The 27,149-nt window shown below is 51.2% G+C and overlaps 1 protein-coding gene across 3 annotated transcripts in view; it reads right to left on the bottom strand.

Moving 5' to 3' along the window:
* Positions 1-27,149, bottom strand: part of TPRG1 (tumor protein p63 regulated 1) — a 109,773-nt gene that overhangs the window by 31,896 nt on the left and 50,728 nt on the right. For all 3 annotated transcript variants that reach the window (XM_074962864.1, XM_074962863.1, XM_074962865.1), the window contains one exon: positions 16,760-16,936. In XM_074962864.1, the coding sequence (XP_074818965.1) occupies positions 16,760-16,936 (177 nt within the window). The remainder of the gene's footprint in view (positions 1-16,759; positions 16,937-27,149) is intronic.

Raw genomic sequence — 27,149 nt, forward strand, 5'->3', positions numbered from 1 at the left:
GTTCTGAACAGCCCTAGTGAAAATTGTGAAGGACCAGACAGCCAGGCATTTGTTGCACTGTGACAAACAAGGACTTGATTCTTTTATCTTACACCTGCTTGGCACTCACTTTGACTTGTGTAAACGACTGCACAAGGTGCAGGGCAATGCAGAAGCAATGCCCTTGCTGCTAATTCTTTGGTGGCAGGATTTTTGATGGTTTTGGTTTTTTTTAAGAAAACAAATATGAATCTTTAGAATATCATGCTACATAAAATAAAGGTGATTAGAAATACAACTACATACCTCCCCCCCCCCCCGACACCCACACACACATAGATGACTGAAGGATACAAACAGCAGACTAAAAGTTATGTAATTAATTTCTTCACTGCATCAGACTGCCCTTGTGAAGTTTAATTTACTCAGCAGTGTATAGTGTTTAGGGCTCCAACCCTCCAATGTATGGTCAGATGATTTCCCATGGCCAGTTCCATGCTGCCATAATGCACCAAGATGGAGGAGCGCTGAGCTGATGTGTGGTATCTGCTCATGTATTTCCTGCGACGCTTGTACCTGTGATCAGGGGAGTTACTTGTCTCCCTCAGGAGAAGGCTGCTGCAGCATCTTGCGGCTCCAGGTCAAACCAGGCCTTTTCTTTTTTCAATTTAAAACATCTTTGTCGGCATTGCTACGCCTCAGCATCGTCTGTGCCACAGACGGGAACACCCCTTTTAAAGGATGTTGGGAAGCCGTGTAGGATTCAAAATTCAGAGGGGAGGGGGTGGAAATTGTATTACCTAACGCATCTAGAAATGGTTGTGTCATGAAAAGGACACATTTCATCTACGTTAGTTTGGGTCTTTTCCCACCTGCAGTGCTAAAAACCCAAATACAACACTCTTGTGCAAGGGAATGAGAACCAGAAAGGAAACAGGCTATAAGCAGAATGCAAAACTGAGCAGTCCAGTTTCAGAGTGGAAGCTGAGTGCCATTCAGAAGGAAAAACACACAGCAGAAACGGCAAAAAGAAAAGGAGTTAACCTTCATGCGGAGTTATTAATCTAGGGGGTTCTGACTTGCCCACCTCCCTGTCCTGAGCTGCGCAGTTGGTCAATATTTGCACCGCACTTTGAAGATGGCAAGCAAGAAAGAGAATGCTACGTGGCAGCAGGCAGCTAAGAGTTGTGACGAAAAAGAAAATTTCTTTTTCTTTACTGAGTGCCCCCACCTCAGTGTGAAACAAAGATGCCTTTGCTGCTAGAGGTGATCGAACACGTGTGAGCATGACAGAGTCACGGCCTTGGTACTGCCAACCCCCCGGCGTAAAAAATCCTGAGTCAAGCCTAGTTTAAGCCAATCAGACTGGCTTAAAAATTATGATATTTCTAAAAACAAAAATACACACACACTCTCTCTCTCTCTCTCTCACACACACACACAGAGTAATAAGAGTATAAAAATATTGCTCGGCGATGCAGGAGTGAAATCAGGAAGGCCAAATCACACCTGGAGTTGCAGCTAGCAAGAGATGTTAAGAGTAACAAGAAGGGTTTCTTCAGGTATGTTAGCAACAAGAAGGAAGTCAAGGAAAGTGTGGGCCCCTTACTGAATGAGGGAGGCCACCTAGTGACAGAGGATGTGGAAAAAGCTAATGTACTCAATAAAAAGAAAAAAGAAAAGGAGTACTTGTGGCACCTTAGAGACTAACCAGTTTATTTGAGCATGAGCTTTCGTGAGCTACAGCTCACTTCATCGGCTGCATAGCATTGATGCTATGCATTGATGCTAGCATTGATGCTATGCATCCGATGAAGTGAGCTGTAGCTCACGAAAGCTCATGCTCAAATAAACTGGTTAGTCTCTAAGGTGCCACAAGTACTCATTTTCTTTTTTCTTTTTACGAATACAGACTAACACGGCTGTTACTCTGAAACAATGTATTCAATGCTTTTTTTGCCTCTGTCTTCACGAACAAGGTCAGCTCCCAGACTGCTGCACTGGGCAGCACAGCATGGGGAGGAGGTGACCAGCCCTCTGTGGAGAAAGAAGTGGTTCGGGACTATTTAGAAAAGCTGGACGAGCACAAGTCCATGGGGCTGGATGCACTGCATCCGAGAGTGCTAAAGGAGTTGGCGGATGTGATTGCAGAGCCATTGGCCATTATCTTGGAAAACTCATGGCGATCTGGGGAAGTCCCGGATGACTGGAAAAAGGCTAATGTAGTGCCCATCTTTAAAAAAGGGAAGAAGGAGGATCCTGGGAACTACAGGCCAGTCAGCCTCACCTCAGTCCCCGGAAAAATCATGGAGCAGGTCCTCAAGGAATCAATCCTGAAGCACTTACACGAAAGGAAAGTGATCAGGAACAGTCAGCATGGATTCACCAAGGGCAAGTCATGCCTGACTAATCTAATCGCCTTCTATGATGAGATTACTGGTTCTGTGGATGAAGGGAAAGCAGTGGCTGTATTGTTTCTTGATTTTAGCAAAGCTTTTGACATGGTCTCCCACAGTATTCTTGCCAGCAAGTTAAAGATGTATGGGCTGGATGAATGGACTATAAGGTGGATAGAAAGCTGGCTAGATTGTCGGGCTCAACGGATAGTGACCAATGGCTCTATGTCTAGTTGGCAGCCGGTATCAAGTGGAGTGCCCCAAGGGTCGGAGCCAGGGTTGCGTCGGTCCTCGGGCCGGTTTTGTTCAATATCTTCATAAATGATCTGGAGGATGGTGTGGATTGCACCCTCAGCAAGTTTGCGGATGACACTAAACTGGGAGGAGAGGTAGATACGCTGGAGGGTAGGGATAGGATACAGAGGGACCTAGACAAATTAGAGGATTGGGCCAAAAGAAATCTGATGAGGTTCAACAAGGACAAGTGCAGAGTCCTGCTCTTAGGACGGAAGAATCCCATGCACTGCTACAGACTGGGGACCGAATGGCTAGGCAGCAGTTCTGCAGAAAAGGACCTAGGGGTTACAGTGGACGAGAAGCGGGATATGAGTCAGCAGTGTGCCCTTGTTGCCAAGAAAGCCAATGGCATTTTGGGATGTATATGTAGGGGCATTGCCAGCAGATCGAGGAACGTGATCGTTCCCCTCTATTCGGCATTGGTGAGGCCTCATCTGGAGTCCTGTGTCCAGTTTTGGCCCCCACACTACAAGAAGGATGTGGAAAAATTGGGAAGAGTCCAGCGGAGGGCCACAAAAATGATTAGGGGACTGGAACACATGACTTATGAGGAGAGGCTGAGGGAGCTGGGATTGTTTAGTCTGCAGAAGAGAAGAATGAGGGGGGATTTGATAGCTGCTTTCAACTACCTGAACGGGGGTTCCAAAGAGGATGGATCTAGACTGTTCTCAGTGGTAGCTGTTGACAGAACAAAGAGTAATGGTCTCAAGTTGCAGTGGGGGAGGTTTAGGTTGGATATTAGGAAAAACTTTTTCACTAGGAGGGTGGTGAAACATTGGAATGCGTTACCTAGGGAGGTGGTTGGATCTCCATCCTTCGATATTTTTAAGGTCAGGCTTGACAAAGCCCTGGCTGGGATGATTTAGTTGGGGATTGGTCCTGCTTTGAGCAGGGGGTTGGACTAGATGACCTCCTGAGGTCCCTTCCAACCCTGATATTCTATGATTCTATGATAATTTTATTTGCCTGCTGGTCTTTGAGCCTTTAGGTTGCCCTTGGGCCACATGTTCAGGCTTTCCTCCTCACCCACAAGGGCGAAAACTTCCTTTTGTTTCTGGAAGCTGCGATTCTCCCATAACCCACTGCCCCCAGGGGCTCGGGCTTTAAGAAAAACACCTCATATTGTGAGACTGGTCCTCCAATTGTGAGAGATGGCGATGCTGTAGTCAGTGAACAACTTCCCCATGATTCCCGTTTTCCAGTATCCACGGGGGGCTCAATCCTGCCAGATGGTCAGGGTCCTCAACCCCCTCCGAAGTGTACAGGAGTCAAGGGCTCTGAGCGTCCCACGGGAATCCTAGTACCTTGTAGGGTCTGGTCCTAGATCAGTGTTATCCTTTGTTGTGGGTTTAAAACAAACCAGGCCACACAGGAGAGCGTGAACAGACACCGAATTCATCTTGAGGAATTGAAGTTTCCCTGGCCTTTCAGATCATTCTTATTAAGTGACCATCAAGAGCTGATAGGAACACATTGTACTCCCGTTGCGGCAAAGAATTCCTAAGAAAAACACCAACAGAACGGGCAGCCACTATGAGCCACTTGACATTTCAGGAAATTAAGCTACACTGTGGTCCCACTTTACAAATTCACCAAGACCCAAGGGGGAATTTGTGAGAGAACTGCTGCGTTTTTATTTCAAGTGGGACTTCCCTGTGGGCTAATTGAGGGCAGCAGCCTTATTCTGTCGATTGCATCCATCCTTCCTCCTCGCTTGCGCCACTTTCACCCTCTCCTGCTGGATGGCTCAACGCCCACCCACGCCAGGCAGTCTCACCTTCAGACATTGAAAGTGCTGTGTTAGTGGGTAGGGTCTGGAAGATCAAGAGTACGACAGCAAGAGAGTTTCAGAGCATCTTCCCCAGCAGCTAGGTTCAAATCCATGACCAAGTTAGTAGGCACTGAAAGCTGTTCCCAGCTTTGTTGGAGGCTCATGTCAAACAAGTTGATGCTTTCTCAGCCCATTTCCCAGTGGGTCATTGTTACCGTCACCCCTTGTTAACTCACACGAGTCTCCGCAGAGGCCACGGAGTGAATTGCCCATGGACAATACACATGCTTCTTCACTAGAGGCGTTCTCTCAGGCTTGTTAGTGGGGAGGAATGCGGCAAACTGCCCTATACCACCCCCAGTACCTAATCAGGGACATCTGTACCCAGGGGCTGTCAGTCCATCACTTTTCAGGTCACGTAGGTGGAATATGGAGGCAGCAGGCATGGTCTAATGGATCGAGCCCCAGACCGGACACCAGGGTTCTGTTCCTGGCTCTGCCACATGCCATGGGCTAAATTCAGATCAGATCTGGACCAAGACCCAAAATGTTCCATATTCCTTTACAGATCCCCTGGGTCTTTGAATCCTCCAGGGAAAAAACAGTTACATCGGCTGCGTCATTTGCAATGTTTTCAAATAAGGCCGTCAAGACCAGCTAAAGTGTTCATTAAACTCATTCCCAAAGCATTCATCTCCAGGCGGGTGTGGGAAACATAAAGCTTCCTTTTTATTGAATGGCTGGGTTCCTTCTTTTCATTAGAACAATAGCAAATAGCCACAAAAATTCCACACGTACGGCATCAGCCCCCACAACCAGCCTAGACACGCAGGGCGTCGGGAGTAAAACTCACAGCCGCAGAGGGCGAGTGCTTTGGCTGGAGCTCGGCTGGCCGACCTAGGCAAGACTGTCACCCTTCAGACACAGAAAATATTAATTATCCTCTGCAATGTCCTCATTCCTCCTCCCTCCGAGCCAAGAGGAAAGGAACCTTTCGCCGAGTGGATTGTGGGGTTGTGGGAAAGAAAAGGGCCAGCTGTGTGTACCTGCCCTGAGAAATCGAATAGGAACTTTGGAAAGGGTTTCCCTGGGGGTGCCCAGGAGAAATTCAAGGGAATAGTCGCTTATGAAATCAGCTGTTGCACACCCACACTATACACCACCCCCTCACTCTCTCCTCCCTACAAATCTTTTTCTTCTTTCATATGGCTTCAAAACAGCACGTCAGATGTCCAAGTCTAGGCTGACAACCCAGCTGGTGGCTTCAGCTGACGTAGAGCGGATGGCTCATTTGGGACCTTTGAGTGGCGAGGTGTTCCACCGTTTGAAGTCCCTTCCTGCAGGCCCGATAGCATTGCATCTCGTTCCTCACTTCTGGAGAAGGTAGGTGCAGCTGCTGTGTGATGTGCAGATTGTGAGCTCTCTGGGTCTGGGACAGGGTCTTTTGTCTTTGTTACATGTGAAATGGAGCCCTGATTCATGACCAGGGTTCTCAGGTGTAACTGGAATACTAATGGGCTCTGTACTGCACTAACTGCAGAAGAGGGCACTGACAACTTGGAGAGGAGCCAGGAGAATGGCGATGAAAATGCTGATAACCCTGTTCTCTTCCTTTTGTTCCCTTGTGGGAGAGTTTACATCCTTCACAGGCTGGGCCCAGCGATTCAGCAGGCACACCAAGTGTTCTGCTCTGTCCCAGCTCAGTCATGAGACCTAGAGAGATCGGGAAGAGCTCGAGACTCCAGGGAAAGCTGTTAAGCAAGATACCGCTTGGACGCATGCTGCACCCAGATCTCACGCTCTCTCAGAGTACCAGCTGCCAAACTGCTCCCACTGTGATCACTGCACCTGATGCGGCAGTCTGATCCAGGAGGACAATTACAGTGGAGACAGGGCTGGGCTGAGCTGATGATTGAAACGGGAGGAGAGGACAAATGACTCACTCGAAAGGAGCTGGAGTTAGGTGGAAAACTCACGGCCTGAGAGTCAGTTTAATTTTCACCTTCAATGCTGCGTACTTTAAAAAAAAAAAAAAAAAAAAAACTACAAAGGAAGGCTGATTTTTCCCTTGCCTCGCACCTCACGTTGTAGTGTCTGACACTCACGTCTGAGGCAGGGCAGAGTCAGGCCTGCGGTGCCCGGGAGAGGGGTTGGGAGGGGGGTGGAGGCGTCAGTTCAGTAACCCGGGGTTGCATCGCGTCTGGCAGGCGCAGCCCACATGCAGAACGCCGCCCAGAGCTGCCTGGGGAGCGGAAGAGCATGCAAACAGCTACACCCCTTGAACATACTTGGCACCTATCCCCCTCCATGCAGCTGGTCAATGCATGACGAGGTGCAACCTCCACCTAATTAAACAGCCCCTTAGCTCGAGCCCTGTGAGCCGAGTCGGCTGGCACAGGCCAGCCCCAGGTTTTTAACTGCCGTATAGACATACGTGAAGAATCAAGAAACGTGGGTTTTAAGCCCATCTCTGCCCCAACTCGCTGTGTGATCTGGGGCAAGTTGCACCAGTTCCCTGTGCCTCAGTTTACCCATCTGTATTTACCAGGGATAAACACACCAACATTCTTGAAGCCCTTGGAGATGTACAAATGGAGAGAGCTAAATAATTGCTACTTATCAATATGCTTGTTAATTTCCCATCTGCTCTGCAAGCAACTGCCCATGTACAGGCAGGAGCTGGCTAGCCTGCAATGTGAAAAACCAACAGGCAGACACAGCCTGTTGACCTGTACCTCCATCGCCATGGTTACTAGGCTTAGGTGCCATTCACCTTATGTTTTGAAAATTGAAGAGCTAGGTGAGGCTCTATAAAGGGGACCTACGTATGTCCATGGGGGGGGAGGCCAAAACCCAACCCTGGAGCTCTGGGATGTGATACTTCAACATAGGAGCTTTGCCTACTGGGGACCAGAGCTCCAGGGCCCAAAGATGGAGGACATCATCTGCCATTGGCTCCATGTTGGGTGCATTTCAGTACCTCGGGTAAGTTACTAGTCGAGTCCCAGCTGGGTAGACCCCGAGTGATAGCAAAATATTCCTGCCGAGGACATAAAATGGACGAAGCTGTGACAGGTTTGGCTCTGTCTCCCTCCTTTGCCCAAAATAACAGGATTGTGGCATTTGGGATACTCCCACCTCAGGACCGCCAGCGCCTGCCCTGGCAATCCCGGCATGCATTCAGCCCTGTCATCACGCCTGACTGGGCATCAGTGGTGGACAGCACCCCACCCTGAGAAAACATGGGGCATTCTTGGCACTTCGCCCCTCGAGGCAAGGTCATCAGAAACTATGAAGAATTCTTTGCCTGCCCTATCGGCCGTGGTATGCAGGGGAATATGATCCCCGTCGGAGCAGGAGCTGAACTCGGTGAGGGCTGATCATTGCACGAGCCCTTCTTGGCAGGGTCCAGATACACGAGGGAGTCACGGGGTGGCCACGAATCTAGGTGCGCAGGTGGGACTCAGCCAAAACTCATGAGAAGAGATGCTGGGCTCCAACCGGGCATACTCAGGCCCTCTCCTGACATCCTGCACTCCCACAAATAGAAGAGACACTGAAGAGTCTGCCTGGAGGCCCCGCTCCAGCTCGGTTCTGCATAGGAATGATGGAACACAGACCCCCTCACCACTGCCAGCGTGCTTTGCCCACCTGTGGCGAGGGCATTGGGCTGAGGCAACATGGGGTCTGTTCCCAGCTCAGCCAAACACACCCCTGTGTGACGCCAGGCAGGTCACATCCCCACTCCGGGCCTCAATTCCCTCTTTGCAAAGTGGGGACACAGTGACCCTTCCCCACCCACGAGGAGATGTCACGAACACTGACAAGGTGTCCTGGTACCAAGGCAATGGCTCTGCCCCCTTGGCGTGGATACCAGGAGTAGAATGGGACGGTTCGCTCATGACGCCCCTCACTGGTCTCTTCAGGGGTTTGCAGATCCCCTCAGACCATGCAGATATGGGGGAGGCAAAGACGCCACATCTCCACGCTTGCTCTGTGACTCCCTCAGCCCCATGAATGCGGATTGTTGCTGCAACGGGGGCCTGGTGGGAAAGATAACACAGGCCCAGGTTGTAGTGAATCTCTGTGGTGAGGATGGGGGACACACCAATGTGTGTTGCCCCATCCCTAGCCCCTCTCCCTACACAGCATCCTCCCTGGGGGCTCAAAGGAAGGGGGAACAATGCCATGGAACTGCTCGGGCCCTGCCTCCATGACACAACCTGGGGGCATGATCCCCAGGAGCAATGAGTTGTCTCTCTCAAGCAGTACAGCCAGCTGGGATGACCTGCTGCCTCGCTGGACCCCTTGGCTCCGATTCGGAGAAAAGCTCCCCAAAGCGGGGAAGGCCAGGGTGAGCCCCACAGTGAAAATGGCAGCTTCTTATTTTATACCCTGCTAGTGTATAGGAATTGCCACTCCACAGTCTGCCAACGGCCTAGGTAACCCACTTACCTGCTACAATACTGGCCAAAACCCAATGGATTCAGGGAAGCCCTAGCCCTCCTATTATGCAATTTGTGTAACCCACACACCTGGGTGTGGTGTTCTGTCCCATCTAGTGGCACCGAGACATATGAGAGAGAGAGAGAGAGAGAAGATTAATGAGTCTGCTCTACAGCCTTAGCTAACAGCCAGTTAGCTTTTAGCTCATGCACTAAGCTCCAGAGGTCCCAGGTTTGACCTGTAACACCGGGGTCTGTCGGTGTTACATTTGCACAACTCCCAGTCTCCATTGCAGGAGTGTGGCTAGGAGAAAGAGCAGAGCATGCTCTGAAGTTTGGGTTCTACCCCTAACTCTGTGTGACTTGCAAGAAGTCACTGATTCCCGTTGTGCCTCAGTTTCCCCATAAGCAGGTGGTGTCTGACCAAACCTAGTACTCCCCACCTTTGTAAAGCACTTGGATGAAGAGTGGTAGCTAGGTAACCATTATTCTCTTGCCTTCACAACGAGTGCAACATGCTCAAGAACCTTATGTGATCTCTAACCTCTTCTTAGCCTCCTGTCCACCCGTCCTTCTGCCAAAAAGCAAAGCTGGGGGCAGAGGCGTCCAATACCCCGCATCCCCCCTTTCCAACGGAAACAACTCCCCCTTCCCAGCACTGCCCCTTTGCAAACGCAAAATGCAGCACTCAGTGGCTCTTTGTTCGCTACATTCCTTGCACCACCAAAAGATACACAGGGCCTGTGACCAAAGAAAATAGCCTCACGGCAAATTGAGAAGAGAAAGAAGCTCTACCCAATTTCATTGTATCCAAGAGAACAACAAGTAGTAGCTTCCCTGCTTGTCACATTTCACTGAGCAGCAGCTCCCCCAGCACTGACCCCCCTGAGCAGCATCTTCAATACGCTCCGTCCCTGAGCATTCTTATCTCAAACACAGCTACGGTCTAGTCCTCGCCCAGCTGTCTGCCACTCTGGTCCTTCTCCTCAGGAGTTAATAAACCAGCCAGCTGGGCAGATGATGTTTTTCTGCCTGTTCCTACTTCATGTTTAACAACTGTGCAACCTTGTGGCAATTGCCCAGCTATGTGGGGATCTAGGAATGCATGGCCCGACACCCTGTTGTGTGGGTGACTTGGCCGTGGTCTGAGGGAAAGCCGCAGGCAGGGCACAACACGGTGCTAATGCGGTGCCAGTGCGCCCACCCGTGGTGATGCGACGGAGCAGCGGCAGAGTGGCCTTGGTCTGGAGCTCAGCAACACTTGGTGTTTTCAGCTCCCAGAGGCTGGAGAGAGCCTTTTACCACCCTCTTCTCCCCATTACCTCAACCAGTTTCACGTTGCAAGCCTTGAATTCTGGGTCTCCAGAAACCCCAAAGAAACTCAATGCAGAATTCACTGCTAAGCACCAACTGTGCCCCCTGCTTTAGAATCAAACCACAAGACAGAGCATCTCACGTTTCAATCTGAAACCCTAAACTGGCCCAGGACAGCTCTACTTTAGCAAAGCTTTTGATACGGTCTCCCACAGGATTCTTGCCAGCAAAATAAAGAAGTATGGATTGGATGAATGGACTATAAGGTGGATAGAAAGCTGACTAGATCCTCAGGCTCAGTGAGTAGTTATCAACGGCTCGAAGTCTAGTTGGCAACCAGTATCAAGCGGAGTGCCCCAGGGGTCGGTCCTGGGGCCGGTTTTGTTCAACATCTTAATTAATGATCTGGATGATGGGATGGATTGCACCCTCAGCAAGTTCGTGGATGACACTAAGATGGGGGGAGAGGTAGATATGCTGGAGGGTAGGAATAGGGTCCAGAGTGACCTAGACAAATTGGAGGATTGGGCCAAAAGGAATCTGATGAGGTTCAACAAGGTCAAGTGCAGAGTCCTGTACTTAGGACGAAAGAATCCCATGCACTGCTACAGGCTAGGGACCAAATAGCTAAGCGGCAGTTCTGCAGAAAAGGACCTGGGGATTACAGTAGACGAGAAGCTGGATATAAGTCAGCAGTGTGCCCTTGTTGCCAAGAAGGCTCACGGCATTTTGGGCTGCATTACAAGGAGCACTGCCAGCAGATCAAGGGAAGTGATTATTCCCCTCTATTTGGCACTGGTGAGGCCACATCTGGAGTACTGTGTCCAGTTTTGGGCCCCCCACTACAGAAAGGATGTGGACAAATTGGAGAGAGTCCAGTGGAGGGCAACAAAAATGATTAGGGGGCTGGAGCACATGACTTATGAGGCGAGGTTGAGGGAACTGGGCATATTTAGGTTTCAGAAGAGAAGAGTGAGGGGGAATTTGATACCAGCCTTCAACTACCTGAAGTGTTGGGTGGGGGAGGGTTCCAAAGAGGATGGAGCTCGGCTGTTCTCAGTGGTAGCAGATGACAGAACAAGGAGTAATGGTCTCAAGTTGCAGTGGGGGGAGGTCTAGGTTGCATATTAGTGAAATAGTGTTTCCTAGGAGGTTGGTGAAGCACTGGAATGGGTTACCTAGGGAGGTGGTGGAATCTCCATCCTTAGAGGTTTTTAAGGGCCGGCTTGACAAAGCCTTGGCTGGGATGATTTAGTTGGCGATTGGTCCTGCTTTGAGCAGGGGGTTGGACTAGATGACCTCCTGAGGTCCCTTCCAACCCTGATATTCTATGATTCTATGAAGGCTCAGGAGGGAGATGGTCTCTTCTTGGGACATTCATTGTATCCACAGTTCCAGCCTGAATCGCAGCCAAGAACCAGATTGTAATTCCCTTAAGTCAAACCAGGCCACAGCATTCTTCAGGGTGAAGTTCTGGCTTCTTTGAAGGGAGTTTTGCCTTTGGCTTCAATTGGGCCAGGATTTCACCCTGGCTCCCTGAGAGTTTCCTGTTCAAACTCAGGCCTTGTCTACATAGGAAATTTGGGCTGGTTTAACCTAAGGCATGAATTTAAACGGATTTAGTTCAAGTGCTGCAAACCCATGCTTGGACACTCATCTCGGTTTCAGAAGGGCCTATATGAGTGTAGTTTAAACTGATTGGGAACAGGATTAAGCTAAATTAAAGTGAAATAAGAGTGTCCACGCAGGGGGGTTTGCATTGGTTTAAATTGGATTTCAGTTAAACGGATGCAACTTTCCCATGTAGAGCAGGCCTCTGAAATGTGCAGCTGCAGAATCTAATAGCTCCTGCTCAGCCCCATATTTACAGCCCATTTCCTGCAAATAAAAGAACCCTAACCCTGGGGATTCTGACTGGTGGCTGTGCAGTCTTCTGTCAAGTCCTCCTGTTCCGGATGTTCTTCTTTCGCCCTCAGCTTTCAGCACAAATGTCCTCTGGTCCAGCCTAACTTTAAACAGCCAAAAGATGGAGGGTTAGGACCAAAGCAAGCCACCAGATACAAGTGTGATCTCATCAATCAAACATGAAACCATGGCAAAAAGATAACGTTTTTTCACTAACCCAAAGCATATCTGCTCCGCTCCGCCACCTAGTGGCACTGATTGGTGCATGTTGTAAAACTTCTGTGGGAAAATATGGGTTATACTTATTACTTGAAGTCCTGTTGATTTGGAATCAAAAGCCAAAGAGCAGACTTCTCTCACCCACCACAACTGTACAGAGCTGTATAAACCCCATGGAAGTCCCAGAAGTGGTGCAGTGGCAGAGAATATCCCAATCCCCAAATGCCCTGCTAAATTCCACAGACAATCCTTGGGTAAAATTACAGCTAAGAAAACAGGAGTGGTGACACATTAAAGAAGGGGAGAGAGAGAGAATATTTTACTCCTTTATTCTGTCCCTTCGCATTTTAACATTTCTCCTCTTGCCTTGTGGCCCTGGGTGCAGTGTCTTGCACAGATCAACAGAGTCTGACGGTAAACAGCTTCCAGCATTTCAGGTGTATTGTTTTCTTCGAGAGACTCCTGCTAAATTAGTAGCTTTAACAACACTTGTGTAAACTGCACAGCAAAATATACAGGGTCTGAGTCGGATCCCATCTATGCTAGTGTGTATCAGGCATAAGTCCACTGGCTAAATCTTCCTGCTGCATTCCGATAGAGTTTTGCCATTGACTTCAATGGACTGAGCTCTGACAAAGTTCAGATGAATAATGCCCAGGAGGCACCTGGCCATCTCCTGAGAGCAGCTAATCTTAGTGGTAGAGCAGCTAAAATATTGGCAAAGCTAGTTCAGCAGGGGACCAGGGAAGGGATGAAACCTGCCCGTTGTTTCCCTTGGAGTTATCCATGCACCCTGCTGCATGCTCCCTGCTTCTCACAGTTAGAGTGTCTGGATGGGAGATGCTGCTGCTGAAACAGCCGGGAAAAGGGTTTTGCGAGCGTTTCAGGCCAGCACAGTTCGAGTGGGGATTAGACCACAGATAGAGACAAGCCCAGTGGAATCCACCTGAGATGAAAGCCGATTTCGACCCGAGGAAAAGTGCTTGTGTAACCCCTCGCAGTCTGAAAGGGCTGCCAGATGAGAGCAATGATGGAACACACACTGCTTAGGTCGCAGGCCTTCTGATCCCGCCTCAGATTGGAGGCATGGTTAAAAGCCGATGCAGTCAGCTCTCAGCAAACTCTGCTTCCTCCATACACTGACCTTTAGCAGCCTCATTTGGCCACATCCTCAGCTGGTGCACGCCAGCCAGGTTCCATTGACGTCAGTGCTGATTTGCACCAGTTGAGGATCCGGCCCACTGTCTGCTTTAAATTTAGTCCAAAAGAAACAGAGCTACAGGAAGTCAGCCAAATTAATTTCCTCCTTTGCCCCAAGGGAGCGAATTCGAAGGCTGGCAGTTATTTTAATTGAGCCTCATTTATGCTATTTCTAATAACAACATTAGCTTGTATTTATTGTAGCAGCTTTCAATCACATCGATCACTAACATGCATAGAGACACACCTATAAAGCACTTTGCACAATGCCAAAATGCAGCCACCTCTGGGCCGCAGCAGTGCACAGCAACATGGCCGCAGACATGAGTCGACAGAGAGGACCCAGCCAGTGAACTTCAGCACCATAAACACAGGCCTCTGCCACTTGAGTTGGGAGAAAACGCGGTCAGCAAGCAGCAAGCTCCTGTCCTCACAGAGGGTGACCATGGCGTGGTCACAGCCACGTGAACGTGGCAGACCAGAACCCAGACAATGGAGGGGGCCATTATTACACTGTAACTCTGCCCCCATCATTCGAGGGGAAGGGTAGTGAGGAACACGGCCACCCTGGAGAAGAGGCCAGATATGACTGGCCTCTCTGGGAGGAGCAGCAGCCAGCACAGGGGAACCGTAGTGTAACAAATCCAGCCCCCCCTTCCCACTTCACTGTCCCCCTGGGCCGTCACAGCCACGCCGAACTTCACCGCAACAGCTGGGAGCAAACCCAGAGCCACGTGCTCCAGTGACACAAGCCCTTCCTACCAGGGCCGAGCCAGAATCGCCGGCAGCGCTAGCAGGATTGGAGTGGTGAGGGAAGCGGTTTCATTCCCTCCTCCCCCTTGCACACAGAGCCAGGCACTAGCTCAGCCTGGATGGATAATGGTGCTGAACACAGAGTCCCTCTCTTTGCAGTGAATCGGGAGCCGTGCCCCTTTCTCCTTAGTGCCGGCCCCTCTAGCTACCCTGCCAGGACACAGGGAATGTCATCTGAGCTACGGACCCCTCTGAGGGTGTCTGCCTGCCAAGGGCCTTGCTGCTCTCAGCTGGGTGGAGATCAGCAACAGCCCCTGCAAAAGAAAAGGAGCAGAGCAGGTCTACGGAGCTGTAAGGAATCACTGGAGGGCAGCCTGGCATGCTATGGTTAGCCACAGCTAGGCCCCAGTGCCGGGAAACAGGCAGTGACTGGTAGCTGTGGATGCTGCCATCGAACAATGATGGAGGGTTTGGAGATTCGCTGCACCGAAAAGCTGAGTGGTCCAGCGATCAGAGAGCACTTCCGGTCAGGGCTAGGATGCACAGTGCCCCAACCCAGGTTATTCAACGGGCTGGGGACACCGGGAAAGCAGTAATGCTGGAAAAAACCCTCCTGGTGTAAATCAGCAAGGCTGCACTGGACTCAATAGAGTGATGCTGATTTACACCAGCTGAGGCTCTCGGGCACATTTTCTAGAGTCAGAACAGGAACTCATCACAGATGGCCCCATGCCGTAATTGCTGGACAGGGCTCCCTTTAATCAGTCCAACAGCAATGGAAACAGAATGAATCAAAGCCACCATCCCAGCCCAAACTCTGCATCAAAGACCTGAACTCTGGCCTTTGCAAAAAACAAACACCAAACAGAGCCAGTGAAGAAAAACAAGGCGCAAGGCAAGGAGCCATTAGAACAAATAAAACAGAGGTTGTTAAATGCCTGGTATGCATGATGTGTTGGAACTTGCTGCTGTCAGCCGCGTGAGCAGACATTCACATGCAACCATTCATAAGACGCACGGTAATTACCTGCTGGAGAGGCTGTATTGTGATGAGTTCTTGAAGCAGAGCATGATATCTCTAGCAACAGAATATAATGACAGTAGAGGATACAGGTATTAACCCCCACAAAGCTCAGGAAAGGTGCTGGAGGGGGTGCTCTGCTGGGAGGCTGCAGGGAGCTCTCCCATTGTTAGGTTTCAGAGTGGCAGCCATCTCCCCCCACCCCACTCTCCTGCTGGTAATAGCTCATCTTAAGTGATCACTCTCCTTACAATGTATATTTTTTCATGGTCTGTGTGTATATATAAAATCTCTTCACTGTACTTTCCACTTTATGCATCCGATGAAGTGAGCTGTAGCTCACGAAAGCTTATGCTCAAATAAATTGGTTAGCCTCTAAGGTGCCACAAGTCCTCCTTTTCTTTCTCCCATTGTTAGTTATACTCATTTAACAGGGAGCCAAATGATCATTTAACGTGAGATTATGGCAGCTTTGTTCCCGGCAGGACTCTGACCTTTCCCCCCTTAGCTCAAGGAGAAAAGCTCAGAGCATTGTATAACTCTCTCCCAGTTGGCACCATCCAATAGGCCACCTGAGTTCAGTGCAGCCAACCCGTATTGGATTGACAGCGCGGGGGTAAAAACAAGAGACCAGCTCGAAAGCGAAACAACGGAGAGTCCAGCGACACTCCGGCAGAGTTCAGACTGGAACGACGGAGAGTCCAGCGACACTCCGGCAGAGTTCAGATGTGGATCCAAACTTCACGGCTCAGGCCGGGCTCCATAAGGGGTTTGACTTTCAGAATACCAGACCTGAACACCTTGCCTCTAAGTCACAGTCAATCTCAGCAGCTCCACCAATTCTGTACTGGTGGAGGGTAGTGCCATACCCAGCGGTATGTGTCTCTGAACTAGGGATGCCTCCTCCTGGTAGTTAGGTTGTGGGACCTCCTTGTACTACCAGTATAAGCTGAAGTCTTGGGCATGCTGTTCACTGCCTCTGGGTCCGGCTCTCTAGTCTGTGTAGGGTCGTATGCTGCCCTTATCGCTGCGGTATCTGAGCCCCTTCCAGTCATGCACGAAGTGATGTGACTACCATCCGTCACCTGGGGTTCATTCTCTCTCAGCCTCTCCCCAACTTCTGTCTTTGGGGTGTGGAGGGGGGAGCAACAGGAGACCTGGACCTCTCCCCCCCATATTCCTAGGATGAGGCTTCGCAGGATCGGATTGCCTGCCTCCTTCCCCTCCGCTCATCTGGTAACAGTGTCATCCCAAAGGTTCCATCAAGTCCTACGGCTGCAATGTTTGCTCATCCCACCCCCATGTGCTGTGCCGGGAGGTATCTCCCTAGCTCACTGCCCTGGAGAGATCCCAGAACATCAGGGGGACGCAGGAAATGACAGGGACACAACAGCTTTCAGCTCAGCAAAGGGGCCTCAATTTCCCCCCAGCCCTGCCTCTGACTGCCGTTGGTACTCACTTGTCCAGAGACCTCTCAGGAAAGGTGAACTGGCCAAGGCAGATCCGGTCTATGTAGCTCAGGGAGATCCGCTGCACCTGGACGCAGCTGAGCATTATGAAGTCATATTTGCAGACCAGGAGGGTGGTGTCTGTGATCACCACGACACGCTCCTTCTCGTTGTTCCAATGATCTATCCTGGGGACAAAGCATAGAGTTCAGACAGCGACCCTCCAAGCCACTGAGGGAGGAGAGCGGGTTGTGCTGATTACTGAAGATCAGAGCAGGAATCCAACCTTGGTTTGCATAAATAACCAGCACTGCAATTTGAAATGGCCCAGATATGTCTACACCAGTGCCTAAGGATAGATAGGTCCCTAGGTTTTTGGAGCAATTTCTATAGACCCCTATTGGTTTAATCCCTCTTCAGTTCTGTAGGATTTTCCCATGTGGGAAAATAGAAAGCTGATTTTTTTTCTAATTTGAAATAATAATTAAAATAAAAAGAACAGTCTGCTCCCTGGCTGGGAAACCCCAGGGATCAGCTTGGGGCATGTTCGCAATCGTTACGTCTCTTGAGCGTATTGTTCACTAACTTTTACAGGAGGAATACATTGTGTCCACTAGGTGGCAGTGCAGAGAGATGTTTTCCCCCCCTCTCCTTTAAAGCCTCTCCGAAAAGTGACCCTCCTGCTGAGAAGAGCTCATTTTAATTAATTAGCCTCTTACTCCGACTTTTCATGTTCTCGGTACGTATAGCTATAGCCAGTGGTGAGCTGGAGCCGGTTCGTGCCGGTTCGCGCAAACCGGTGGTTACACTTTGAAGCCGTCTTAGAACCGGTTGTTACCCCGCTTCCCTGCAGGGGGCGCTGAGGCTTTGCTGGGCTCAGGCCGCGCAGTGATGTAATTCCTCCTCCACCCACCGGGGGCGCTGTGCTGCAGGAGCCGGGTGGGCTGCCGCGTGGCCCTGGACACGAGCCCTGGTGCTGCCGCTGCCGCTCCCCTGGGGCTCCCGCTGCTGCCTGGGGGGTCCCCGGCTGCTCTGCTGGGCCTGGGCTGCTCCGAGCCGCTCTGCCCACGAGCCCCCACCACCCTGCCCGCAGCCAGCCCCCGCCTCCAGCCACCCCCTGCCCGCAGCCAGCCCCCACCTCCAGCCACCCCCGCACCTCCTGCCTGCAGCCAGCCCCTGCCGCACCCCCTGCACCCCCCACCTCCAGCCACCCCCGCACCCACTGCCCGCAGCCAGCCCCCGCCTCCAGCCAGCCCCCGCACCCCCTGCCCGCAGCCAGCCCCTGCCGCACCCCCTGCCCGCAGCCAGCCCCTGCCGCACCCCCTGCCCGCAGCCAGCCCCTGCCGCACCCCCTGCCCCCCCCGCCTCCAGCCAGCCCCGCACCCCCCGCCTCTAGCCAGCCCCGCACCCACTGCCCGCAGCCAGCCCCCGCCTCCAGCCACCCCCGCACCCCCTGCCGCACTCCCTGCCCTGCCTCCAGCCACCCCCTGAACCTCCTGCCTGCAGCCAGCCCCTGCCGCACCCCCTGCCCTGCCTCCAGCCACCCCCTGCACCCCCTGCCCGCAGGCAGCCCCCGTCTCCAGCCACCCCCGCACCCCCTGCCCTGCCCGCAGCTAGCCCCTGCCTCCAGCCACCCCCGCACCCCGTCCACAGCCAGCCCGTCTCCAGCCACCCCCCGCACCACCTGCCCTGCCCGCAGCCAGCCCCTGCCTCCAGCCACCCCTACACCCCCTGCCCGCTGCTAGCCCCTGCCTCCAGCCACCCCCGCACCCCCTGCCCTGCCCGCAGCTAGCCCCTGCCTCCAGCCACCCCCGCACCCCCTGCCCGCAGCTAGCCCCTGCCTCCAGCCACCCCCGCACCCCCTGCCCGCAGCTAGCCCCTGCCTCCAGCCACCCCCGCACCCCATCCACAGCCAGCCCGTCTCCAGCCACCCCCACCTGCAGCCAGCCCGTCTCCAGCCACCCCCCGCACCACCTGCCCTGCCCACAGCCAGCCCCTGCCTCCAGCCACCCCTACACCCCCTGCCCGCAGGCAGCCCCCGTCTCCAGCCACCCCCACACCCCCTGCCCTGCCCACAGCTAGCCCCTGCCTCCAGCCACCCCCGCACCCTGTCCACAGCCAGCCCGTCTCCAGCCACCCCCACCTGCATCCAGCCCATCTCCAGCCACCCCCCGCACCACCTGCCCTGCCCGCAGCCAGCCCCTGCCGCACGCACCCCCTGCCTTGTCTCCAGCCAGCCCTGCACCCCCTTGCCTCCAGCCAACCCCGCACCCTCCTGTCTCCAGCTAGCCCTGTCCCACGCCCCTGTCTGCAGCTGGCCCCACGTCCACTGTGCCCTGCAGTTCCCAGGGCAGTAACCCTGCACACCTGCTTCAATGAGGGGGTCAGGGAGCAGCTGGGACCCACCCATGTGCACACCTTAGGGTGACCAGACAGCAAGTGTGAAAAATCAGGACGGGGTGGAGGGGGGGTAACAGGAGCCTATCTAAGAAAAAGACCCCAAAACAGGGACTGTCCCTATAAAATCTGGACAGCTGGTCCCCCTAGCGCACCCCCAGGGCGTGGTGGGGCCCCATACCTGGGAAACGGAGCTCAATCCTAGGTCAGGCCCATCTTTTTAAACAAAGAACTTCAGGCAGGGTTAACGCACACCCGTGTTGTCCCAGACGGCGATTTAAGAACCAAAACGCCTGACCTGTCCAGGGGACCGCCAGCTTCTGGTTTTACCACTCGCCTCAGTGGCTCCCTGCAGTCCTCATCTAGCCCCTTCCTCCAAGGGCAGACTACAGTCCGGCTTTAGGCCACTCTCCTCATTGGCAAGCAGGTGTAAAGCGGGGGCCCACTCGCTACTCTGGGCCCCAACCCAGGGACCCTCTGGTGGCAGCCACTTAATGCCCTCCTCCAACTCTCCTCCTCTGCCTGCTCCCCTGGGCCACTTCCCTGTAGCCCCAGCAACTTCGCTGCCCCTTTGTGTCAGGGCCCCAGGCTGGCAGTCGTCAGCCTAGAGCTCCCCCAGCCTCTGCTGATCTGTCTTCGGCGCTTCTCTAAGAGCCAGGTCTTCTCCCTTTGCCCTCCAGGGAGAGACTGAGCTCCTCTCTGCCCTGCAGCCTTCTTATAGGACCCAGCCTGGCCCTGATTGGCTGCTTTCAAGCCTCCACTTGACTGGCTCCCAATAAGCCCTTCCATGATTGGCTGGGTCTCTGCGCAGCCTCTCTGGCTTGCTCTAACCCCTTCCATGCCAGACTGAAGCAGCTTTGAAAAACTGCCAACTGTCTTCTTTTGTTTTTCCCCTTAGACTTGCTTCCCCTGGGATCTTACCTACCAACTCCCTGAGTTTGCTAAAGTCTGCCCTCTTGAAATCCGTTGTCTTTATTTTGCTGTTCTCCCTCCTACCATTCCTTAGAATCATGAACTCTTATCATTTCATGATCACTTTTACCCAAGCTGCCTTCCACTTTCAAATTCTCAACCAGCTCCTCCCTATTTGTCAAAATCAAGTCTAGAACAGCCTCCCTGCAGTAGCTGTCTCCACCTTCTAAAATAAAAAATGGTCTCCCATACATTCCACGGATTTATTGGATAATCTGTGCCCTTATTTTCCCGACAGATGTCTGCGTAGTTGAAGTCCCCCATCACCACCAAGTCCTGTGCTTTGGATGGTTTTGTTAGTGATGATGATGATTGTAGTTTGGATGATTTTGCAGCAGATTCTCTTTCTAGTATAGAATAAAGATGAGCTTTAAAAAAATCCCACTAAGGGATGTCACTGAAGTGCACCCTCTCCAGGGTGTGGATCCCCCAGGATTATTGTAACCAGAGGCAGGGCTAAATTAGCAGAGAAGAATTGAAGGAGGCTGAGCCAAACTACATTGTGCTGCCATCAACTGGCCACAGTAAGCAGCAAAAAACTTTGCAAAGAGAAGTTTGGTGGAAGGAGCCTGAATTTATCTAGTTGCAGTTACTGAGCCAGACCTAGGAGCTTCCCAACGATCTTTGATCCTGGGGAACACTGACCACTCTCTGGTTGTCAAATACACACACTGAGGTGCTAAGAGAGACTCTGATATGACCTATTCTACTCTATTTCAATTATCACCATGGTATCTGAGAGCTGAAGGGTGAGGAAATGTGCGCACACACAAAAAACCCCATTCATACAATACACACAAGAGTATCTGTTCCCTGAGCTCTCAGGAGCTCTGGAACGGACAGGTACCTTTCCCCCCCTGTGGGGCAATCCTGATGTTTGATTCATCAGGGTTAACTGACAGAATAAATTCAGAGATGCTTTTGGTCTATCAACTACATAACTAGCCCTGTCCAGAACCACTTTTAAAGACGTGTATTTAAGCCTCAGACAGAGGCCACTGATGGTCGGCAGATACTGCCCTTGATGGACAACTGATCCAATATAACAAATCATTTGCCTTGAGGCTTTACAGTGAGACACTTAAGGACTGATTTTTAATGCTGTGGGTAATTAACTATGATGGCAACTTACCTAGGGATGTGATGAATTCTCCATCAGTTGGAACTGTTAAATCAAAATTAGGTGTCCATTCAAAATATACACTCTATCTGCACCACAAGTTATTGGGCTCAATGAAGATATCAAGGGGTGAAGTTCTCTGGCCTGTATTATACAGGAGGTCAAACTAGATGATCACAATGATCCCTTCTGGCCTTAGAAAATGAACATCTGTGTCTCTACTGTACATAATCTCTCTACATGCTCATCCGCGCTGGGAAACCATGTAATAAAGACCAGGGTAGCCATTAGCTCAGAGCACATGCTTCCATCATAGGGAACTCATAGGAAAATGATGCATTTCATTGTTATCAGAGCCACGCACCCACTATAAATTCAGTCTGGCCACAGGAGGTATTCCCTGGATGCTGTCATGGCCCAGCCACCAGACATTACCATCACATCTCACACCAGGGCACCAGTAGGCCACTGTGTCGGTCCCTGGTCTAGGAGAGCTGGGAATGGCCATAGGGGAGGTGACAGAGGTGGGGGACTCAAGTGGGGGGCGTGAGGTGCCAGGAACCCCCAAAGAGAGGTCAGTCACCCACAAGGCGGGATTAGGAGCTGAGAAATCCTGGGGATTCATGTGCCCCACACAGATACAGTGTTCTTACAGGCCCACAAAGAGACACTGACTCTTGGGGGGAAAGGACAGCGCTAATACCCAGATGCAGACTCGGAGGAGTTGTCGATGGGGATGGCTATAGATCTATAATAGAGATGCTGCTCAGTTATCCAAACACACACTCCAGAGGCCCGGAAAGGGCCAGTCCAACTCCCATGGCCGTCAAAGGAAAGGCGGCCAATGCCCTCAGCGAATGCCTTTAACGCAGGGACATGGGCGCTGGGGCAGAGCTCAGTGTGCACCTGCCCGGTTCCCTGAGATGGTCTCTGCTGAAGGGTCAGAAGCGTTTGCGATTTCCACAGTAGTTAAGGGGAGGGGGAGGAGGATACTGACCGGTATACTAAGGCCACCTCGTGGACTGCACTTGGCAAGCTCAGGCCAGCCCCTCTGCCAGGCCAGCACTGGGCCGTGCCGAGCTGAAGCGGGTGAGGAGGGACCGTAGCGCCACTCTGCGACTGCCCCCACCAGGCCTGTGTTGGCTGGCAGAGTTTGCTGGAGCTCAACAGCCTTGGGCCACGTCCCAGACAGACAAGGACAGCCCCGGGGCAGCGAGGGAGTGATGTCAACGTGTCATGCCAGCTCTACGCTGTGCATCCCCGCCCCCTGCGTCAGATCCAGCAGCCACACGGCCCCTGGCTGCTGCAAGAAGGGACAGGCCCAGAGCAGACAACGTGCAGGATGCTGCTGCAGCAGCCCGGGAGCTATTCTGTGCACACTTTGTGGCCTGAGCGAAACTGAGTCGATGTGGGAGTAAGGTGGAGGTGGCAAGCCCATCGCAGGCAGGCAGGAAATCCAGAGCCTCGGCTCAGCTTAATTCCAGTGCTCTGGATAGTGAGGAACTAGGAGCATTTTCCACAGGTTGAAAGATGCTGTCAGCAACTCCTCATGACCGACAGCGCTTTCTGGGCTCGGGACCAGTAAGCGTGGTGGGCTGGGGGAGGAACAGGGACGTGCAGCACAGCTGTCTAGTGAGTCACAATGGGCGCAGGTGACCCACTCCCTGGCAGAGCCTTCAAACCACCTACACACTACAGTGACAGGAGAGGGAGATGGGAAGCACAGCATGTGGATCTGGCGGCTCGATTGCATGGATGGAAAAAAGCAAGAGGCGGCTCTCTCAAACACGAAGAAGAGCATGGGGTGGGGGTTTGCAAGCTACTTGCTGCCTTTTGTGTGTGGAGGACAGCGTATGTGTGTGGTTATGTGAGAGGCACAATCGTTCCGCTCATGGGGAGCATGTCTCCCCATCACCCCTCTGGAGGCCAGCCCCTAACTGACACAGTCTGCCCACAAGTGTGTGTGAATGTCACTGCTGTCTGCTCCCAGCTGTAAGGTCAGGCCTGCTCATGATTGTGATCATATCATCCTCTAGCAGCGGCAGCCTACAGAAGCAGCAGGAACCTGAACGTTACTACAGCTAACAGCTATTCTTCTGCAGCTCAAGTATGACTGGGACCAAGCCCGATGCCTCTGTTTTGTCGTTTAGCCAATATCCACACCATCTGCCTGCAGCCACGGATTTGTTCCTAGGAGTGCCACGCTAATTAATGACAGGTTTCAGAGTAGCAGCCGTGTTAGTCTGTATTCGCAAAAAGAAAAGGAGGACTTGTGGCACCTTAGAGACTAACCAATTTATTTGAGCTGTAGCTCACGAAAGCTTATGCTCAAATAAATTGGTTAGTCTCTAAGGTGCCATAAGTCCTCCTGTTCTTTTTACTCTAATTAATGACGGGCCGCATTTGAGAGTGGGTCAGGTGCACAAAAGCACCAGATCTAGGGGTCAGTTCCTCTAACATTCCTCCAGGATGAAGAGTACCTGAGAGATATTGATTACCTTCCCCTGGGTGCATGCCTGCACATACACACCTAAACAAGGTCAAAATGCAGAACCCAATCCTTGCACTCCTGAACTAAGCAGCAAGAAAAACAGCTCTCCCCTGCTCTCTCTGACCAATTGTAGGGAGCAGAAAAGAGGAGGCAAGAGGTGGTTTGATGCATGGAGGTTAATGCAGACAGCTGGCTGGTGAGACTTCAGTGATATCACAGAGGGATGCAGAAAAGCGAAAGCGTCTGGATGGGAGAGCACAGCAGACTCTGGGGTCATAGGGCTAAGAGAAGAGACCCATTAGTCATCACTGCCATGGCTCAGGCATAAGAAACATTTGGAACTAAATTATAGGGAGGGCAGGACAATGCACTAGAGAAAACGACCATGCAGCAGCTCAGCCTAGCCTACGAACCTCCGTGCTTGGAGCAAATTGATATAAGAGGACTATCGCTCAGCCTCAGAAACGGGAGAGTGTGAGCCCCTTTTGCAATCCTGGCAGCAGTGGGCAGGAAGGAGAGGGATGACACACCCACACCATGTGTGGGGGCTGAATAGATCCAGTGCCACGTCAGAAATAAAAAGCTAGTGGCTGATATTGGATAGCCCCTGAAAATATACTGCAAGCTACAGAATTGTGGTCATGAACCCAACTCCAAAGGCTGAGCTGGCTCTCAAAGGGCCCCAAACTACAGCACTCAACAGACTTGACATGACAAAGTTCCAGGTCATTAGAAAGGCAAGGAGAGTGAGCTCGTATCTTGTATTGGACCAGTTTCTGTTGGTGAGAGAGACAAGCTTTCAAGTTTACACACAGCTCTTCTTCTGGTCTGGGAAAGGTACTCAGAGTGTCATGGCTAAATACAAGATGGAAGAGATTGTTTAGCATAGTGGCTCTCAACCTTTCCAGATAATGTACCCCTTTCAGGATTTGTCTTCTGTTCCCGGCCTCCAACCCCCTGCCCAAGTTTCACCTCACCTCAAAACTACTTGCTTACGAAATCAGACATAAAAATACAAAAGTGTCACAGCACTCTGTTACTGAAAAGTTGCTGACTTCCCCAGTTTTACCACATAATTATAAAATAAACCAATTGGAATATAAATACTGTACCTGCATGTCAGTGGATAGTATACAGAGCCGTAGAAACAAGTCATTGTCTGTAGGAAATTTTAGTTTGTCCTGACTTTGCTAGTGCTTTGTATGGAGCCTGTTGTAAAACTAGGCAAATCTCTAGATGAGTCGATGTGCCCCCTGGAAGACCTCTGTGTACCCCCAGGGGTACGTGTACCCCGGTTGAGAAGCACTGCATGAGTAGTTAACAAGGTGAAGTGGCCAGCTAACATCCCTGCAGCCATAGACTCATAGGACTGGAAGGGACCTCGAGAGGTCATCGAGTCTAGTCCCCTGCACTCACAGCAGGACTAAGTATTATCTAGACCATCCCTGACAGGTGTTTGTCTAACCTGCTCTTAAAAATCCCCAATGATGGAGATTCCACAACCTCACTAGGCAATTTATTCCAGTGCTTAACCACCCTGACAGGTAGGAAGTTTTTCCTGATGTCCAGCCTAAACCTCCCTTGCTGCAATTTAAGCCCATTGCTTCTTGTCCTATCCTCAGAGGTTAAGAAAAACAATTCTTCTCCCTCCTCCATGTAACAAACTTTTATGTACTTGAAAACTGTTATGTCCCCTCTCAGTCTTCTCTTTTCCAGACTAACAAACCCAATTTTTTCAATCTTCCCTCATAGGTCATTTTTTCAGGACCTTTAATCATTTTTGTTGATCTTCTCTGGACTCTCTCCAGCTTGTCCACATCTTTCCTGAAATATGGCATCCAGAACTGGACACAATACTCCAACTGAGGCCTAATCAGAAGAGCAGAAGAATTACTTCACATGCCTTGCTTACAACACTCCGGCTAACACATCCCAGAATGATGTTCACTTTTTTTGCAACAGCGTTACACTGTTGACTCATATTTAGCTTGTGGTCCACTATGACCCCAGATCCCTTTCCACAGTACTGCTTTCTAGGCAGTCATTTCCTATTTTGTATGTGTGCAACTGATTGTTCCTTCCTAAGTGGAGTACTTTGCATTTGTCTTTATTGAATTTCATCCAGTTTACTTCAGACCATTTCTCCAGTTTGTCCAGATCATTTTGAATTTTAATGCTATCCTCAAAAGCACTTGCAATTCCTCCCAGCTTGGTATCGTTTGCAAAATTTATAACTTTTGTCATAGGACAAAAAAGAGGGAGGGAAGGTTATTGGGTTACAGAGTGTTGTAATGAGCCATAAATCCAGCGTCTCTGTTCAGTCCAGATTTTTAGTGTCTAGCTACGTTATGAATTTAAGCTCCCAGGCTTGTCTTTTGAAGGTATTGTGCGGGTTTCCTTTGAGGATGAGGACTGATAGGTCACATATGTAGTGATCTGTTGCACAAAGTGTTCCCCCCGGGCGATGTGGTGTTTTTGTCTTTTATTATTTTCCTGTGTGAGTTCATTCAAGAGCGTAGAATTGTCTTCTTTCACCCACGTCGTTGTTAGTGGGGCATTTAGTGCACTGGACGAGGTACACACGGGGTACGACAACACTGCAAAGTCCAGGGGTCATTGGACAAATCCTTCAATGGTCTGATTAAGGACTTACATAGATTCAGCTAGAAAAGAAAAGGTTTTGGTTCTTGGCCTTAGCTTTTTTCTGAAAGGGAGGGCATGCTTTTCAAAAGGTCCTAAGTGACTTGGGAACCTAAGTCCCATTTTCAAAAGTGACGGGCATTTAGGAGCCTAAATCTCATTGAAGGGCAGCAGGTCTTAGGTTCCAAAGTGCCCGGGTGATTTTTGAAAATGGGATTTGGACTCTTGAAAGTTTTACCCAAACTCTCACCTTGGACAGCTGGAAACAAATCGAGAAAGAACATGGGCTTGGTTTTGAATGCGCTAAGGCCCCAGCCCTGCAAACCCTCATGCAAGATCAGGTCCCATGCTTGTAAAGTGCCTTTGACCCATCAGGATAAACTGCCCTGTAGAAATTCAGGGGATTAAATATAAACTAGGGCTGGAATTTCCACAGCCACCTAAAAGATTCAGAGATTCCAAGGCCAGAAGGGACCATTGTGATCGTCTAGTCAGACCTCGGGTGTAACACAGGACATAGGACATCCCCAAAATAGTCCCACTGCAGATCCTTTAGAAAAACATCCCATCGTGATTTAAACATTGCCAGTGATGGAGGATCCAGCCCGACCTTTGGGAAATCGTTCTGGTGGTGCCCGGTTGCCACTCATTTTAATGCATGCTGGGAATCCATGTGCAGTAGGCAGCTTTCAACGCCAGCAGGCAGAAATTCAGAGACTGAGGGCTGGGATATTTCGGCCTGCCTTTAGAAGGAATGGATGTGGGGTGCCTTTAAATCTCA

This window comes from Natator depressus, chromosome 9 (assembly GCF_965152275.1).
Source record: "Natator depressus isolate rNatDep1 chromosome 9, rNatDep2.hap1, whole genome shotgun sequence".
Taxonomy (NCBI): Eukaryota; Metazoa; Chordata; order Testudines; family Cheloniidae; genus Natator; species Natator depressus.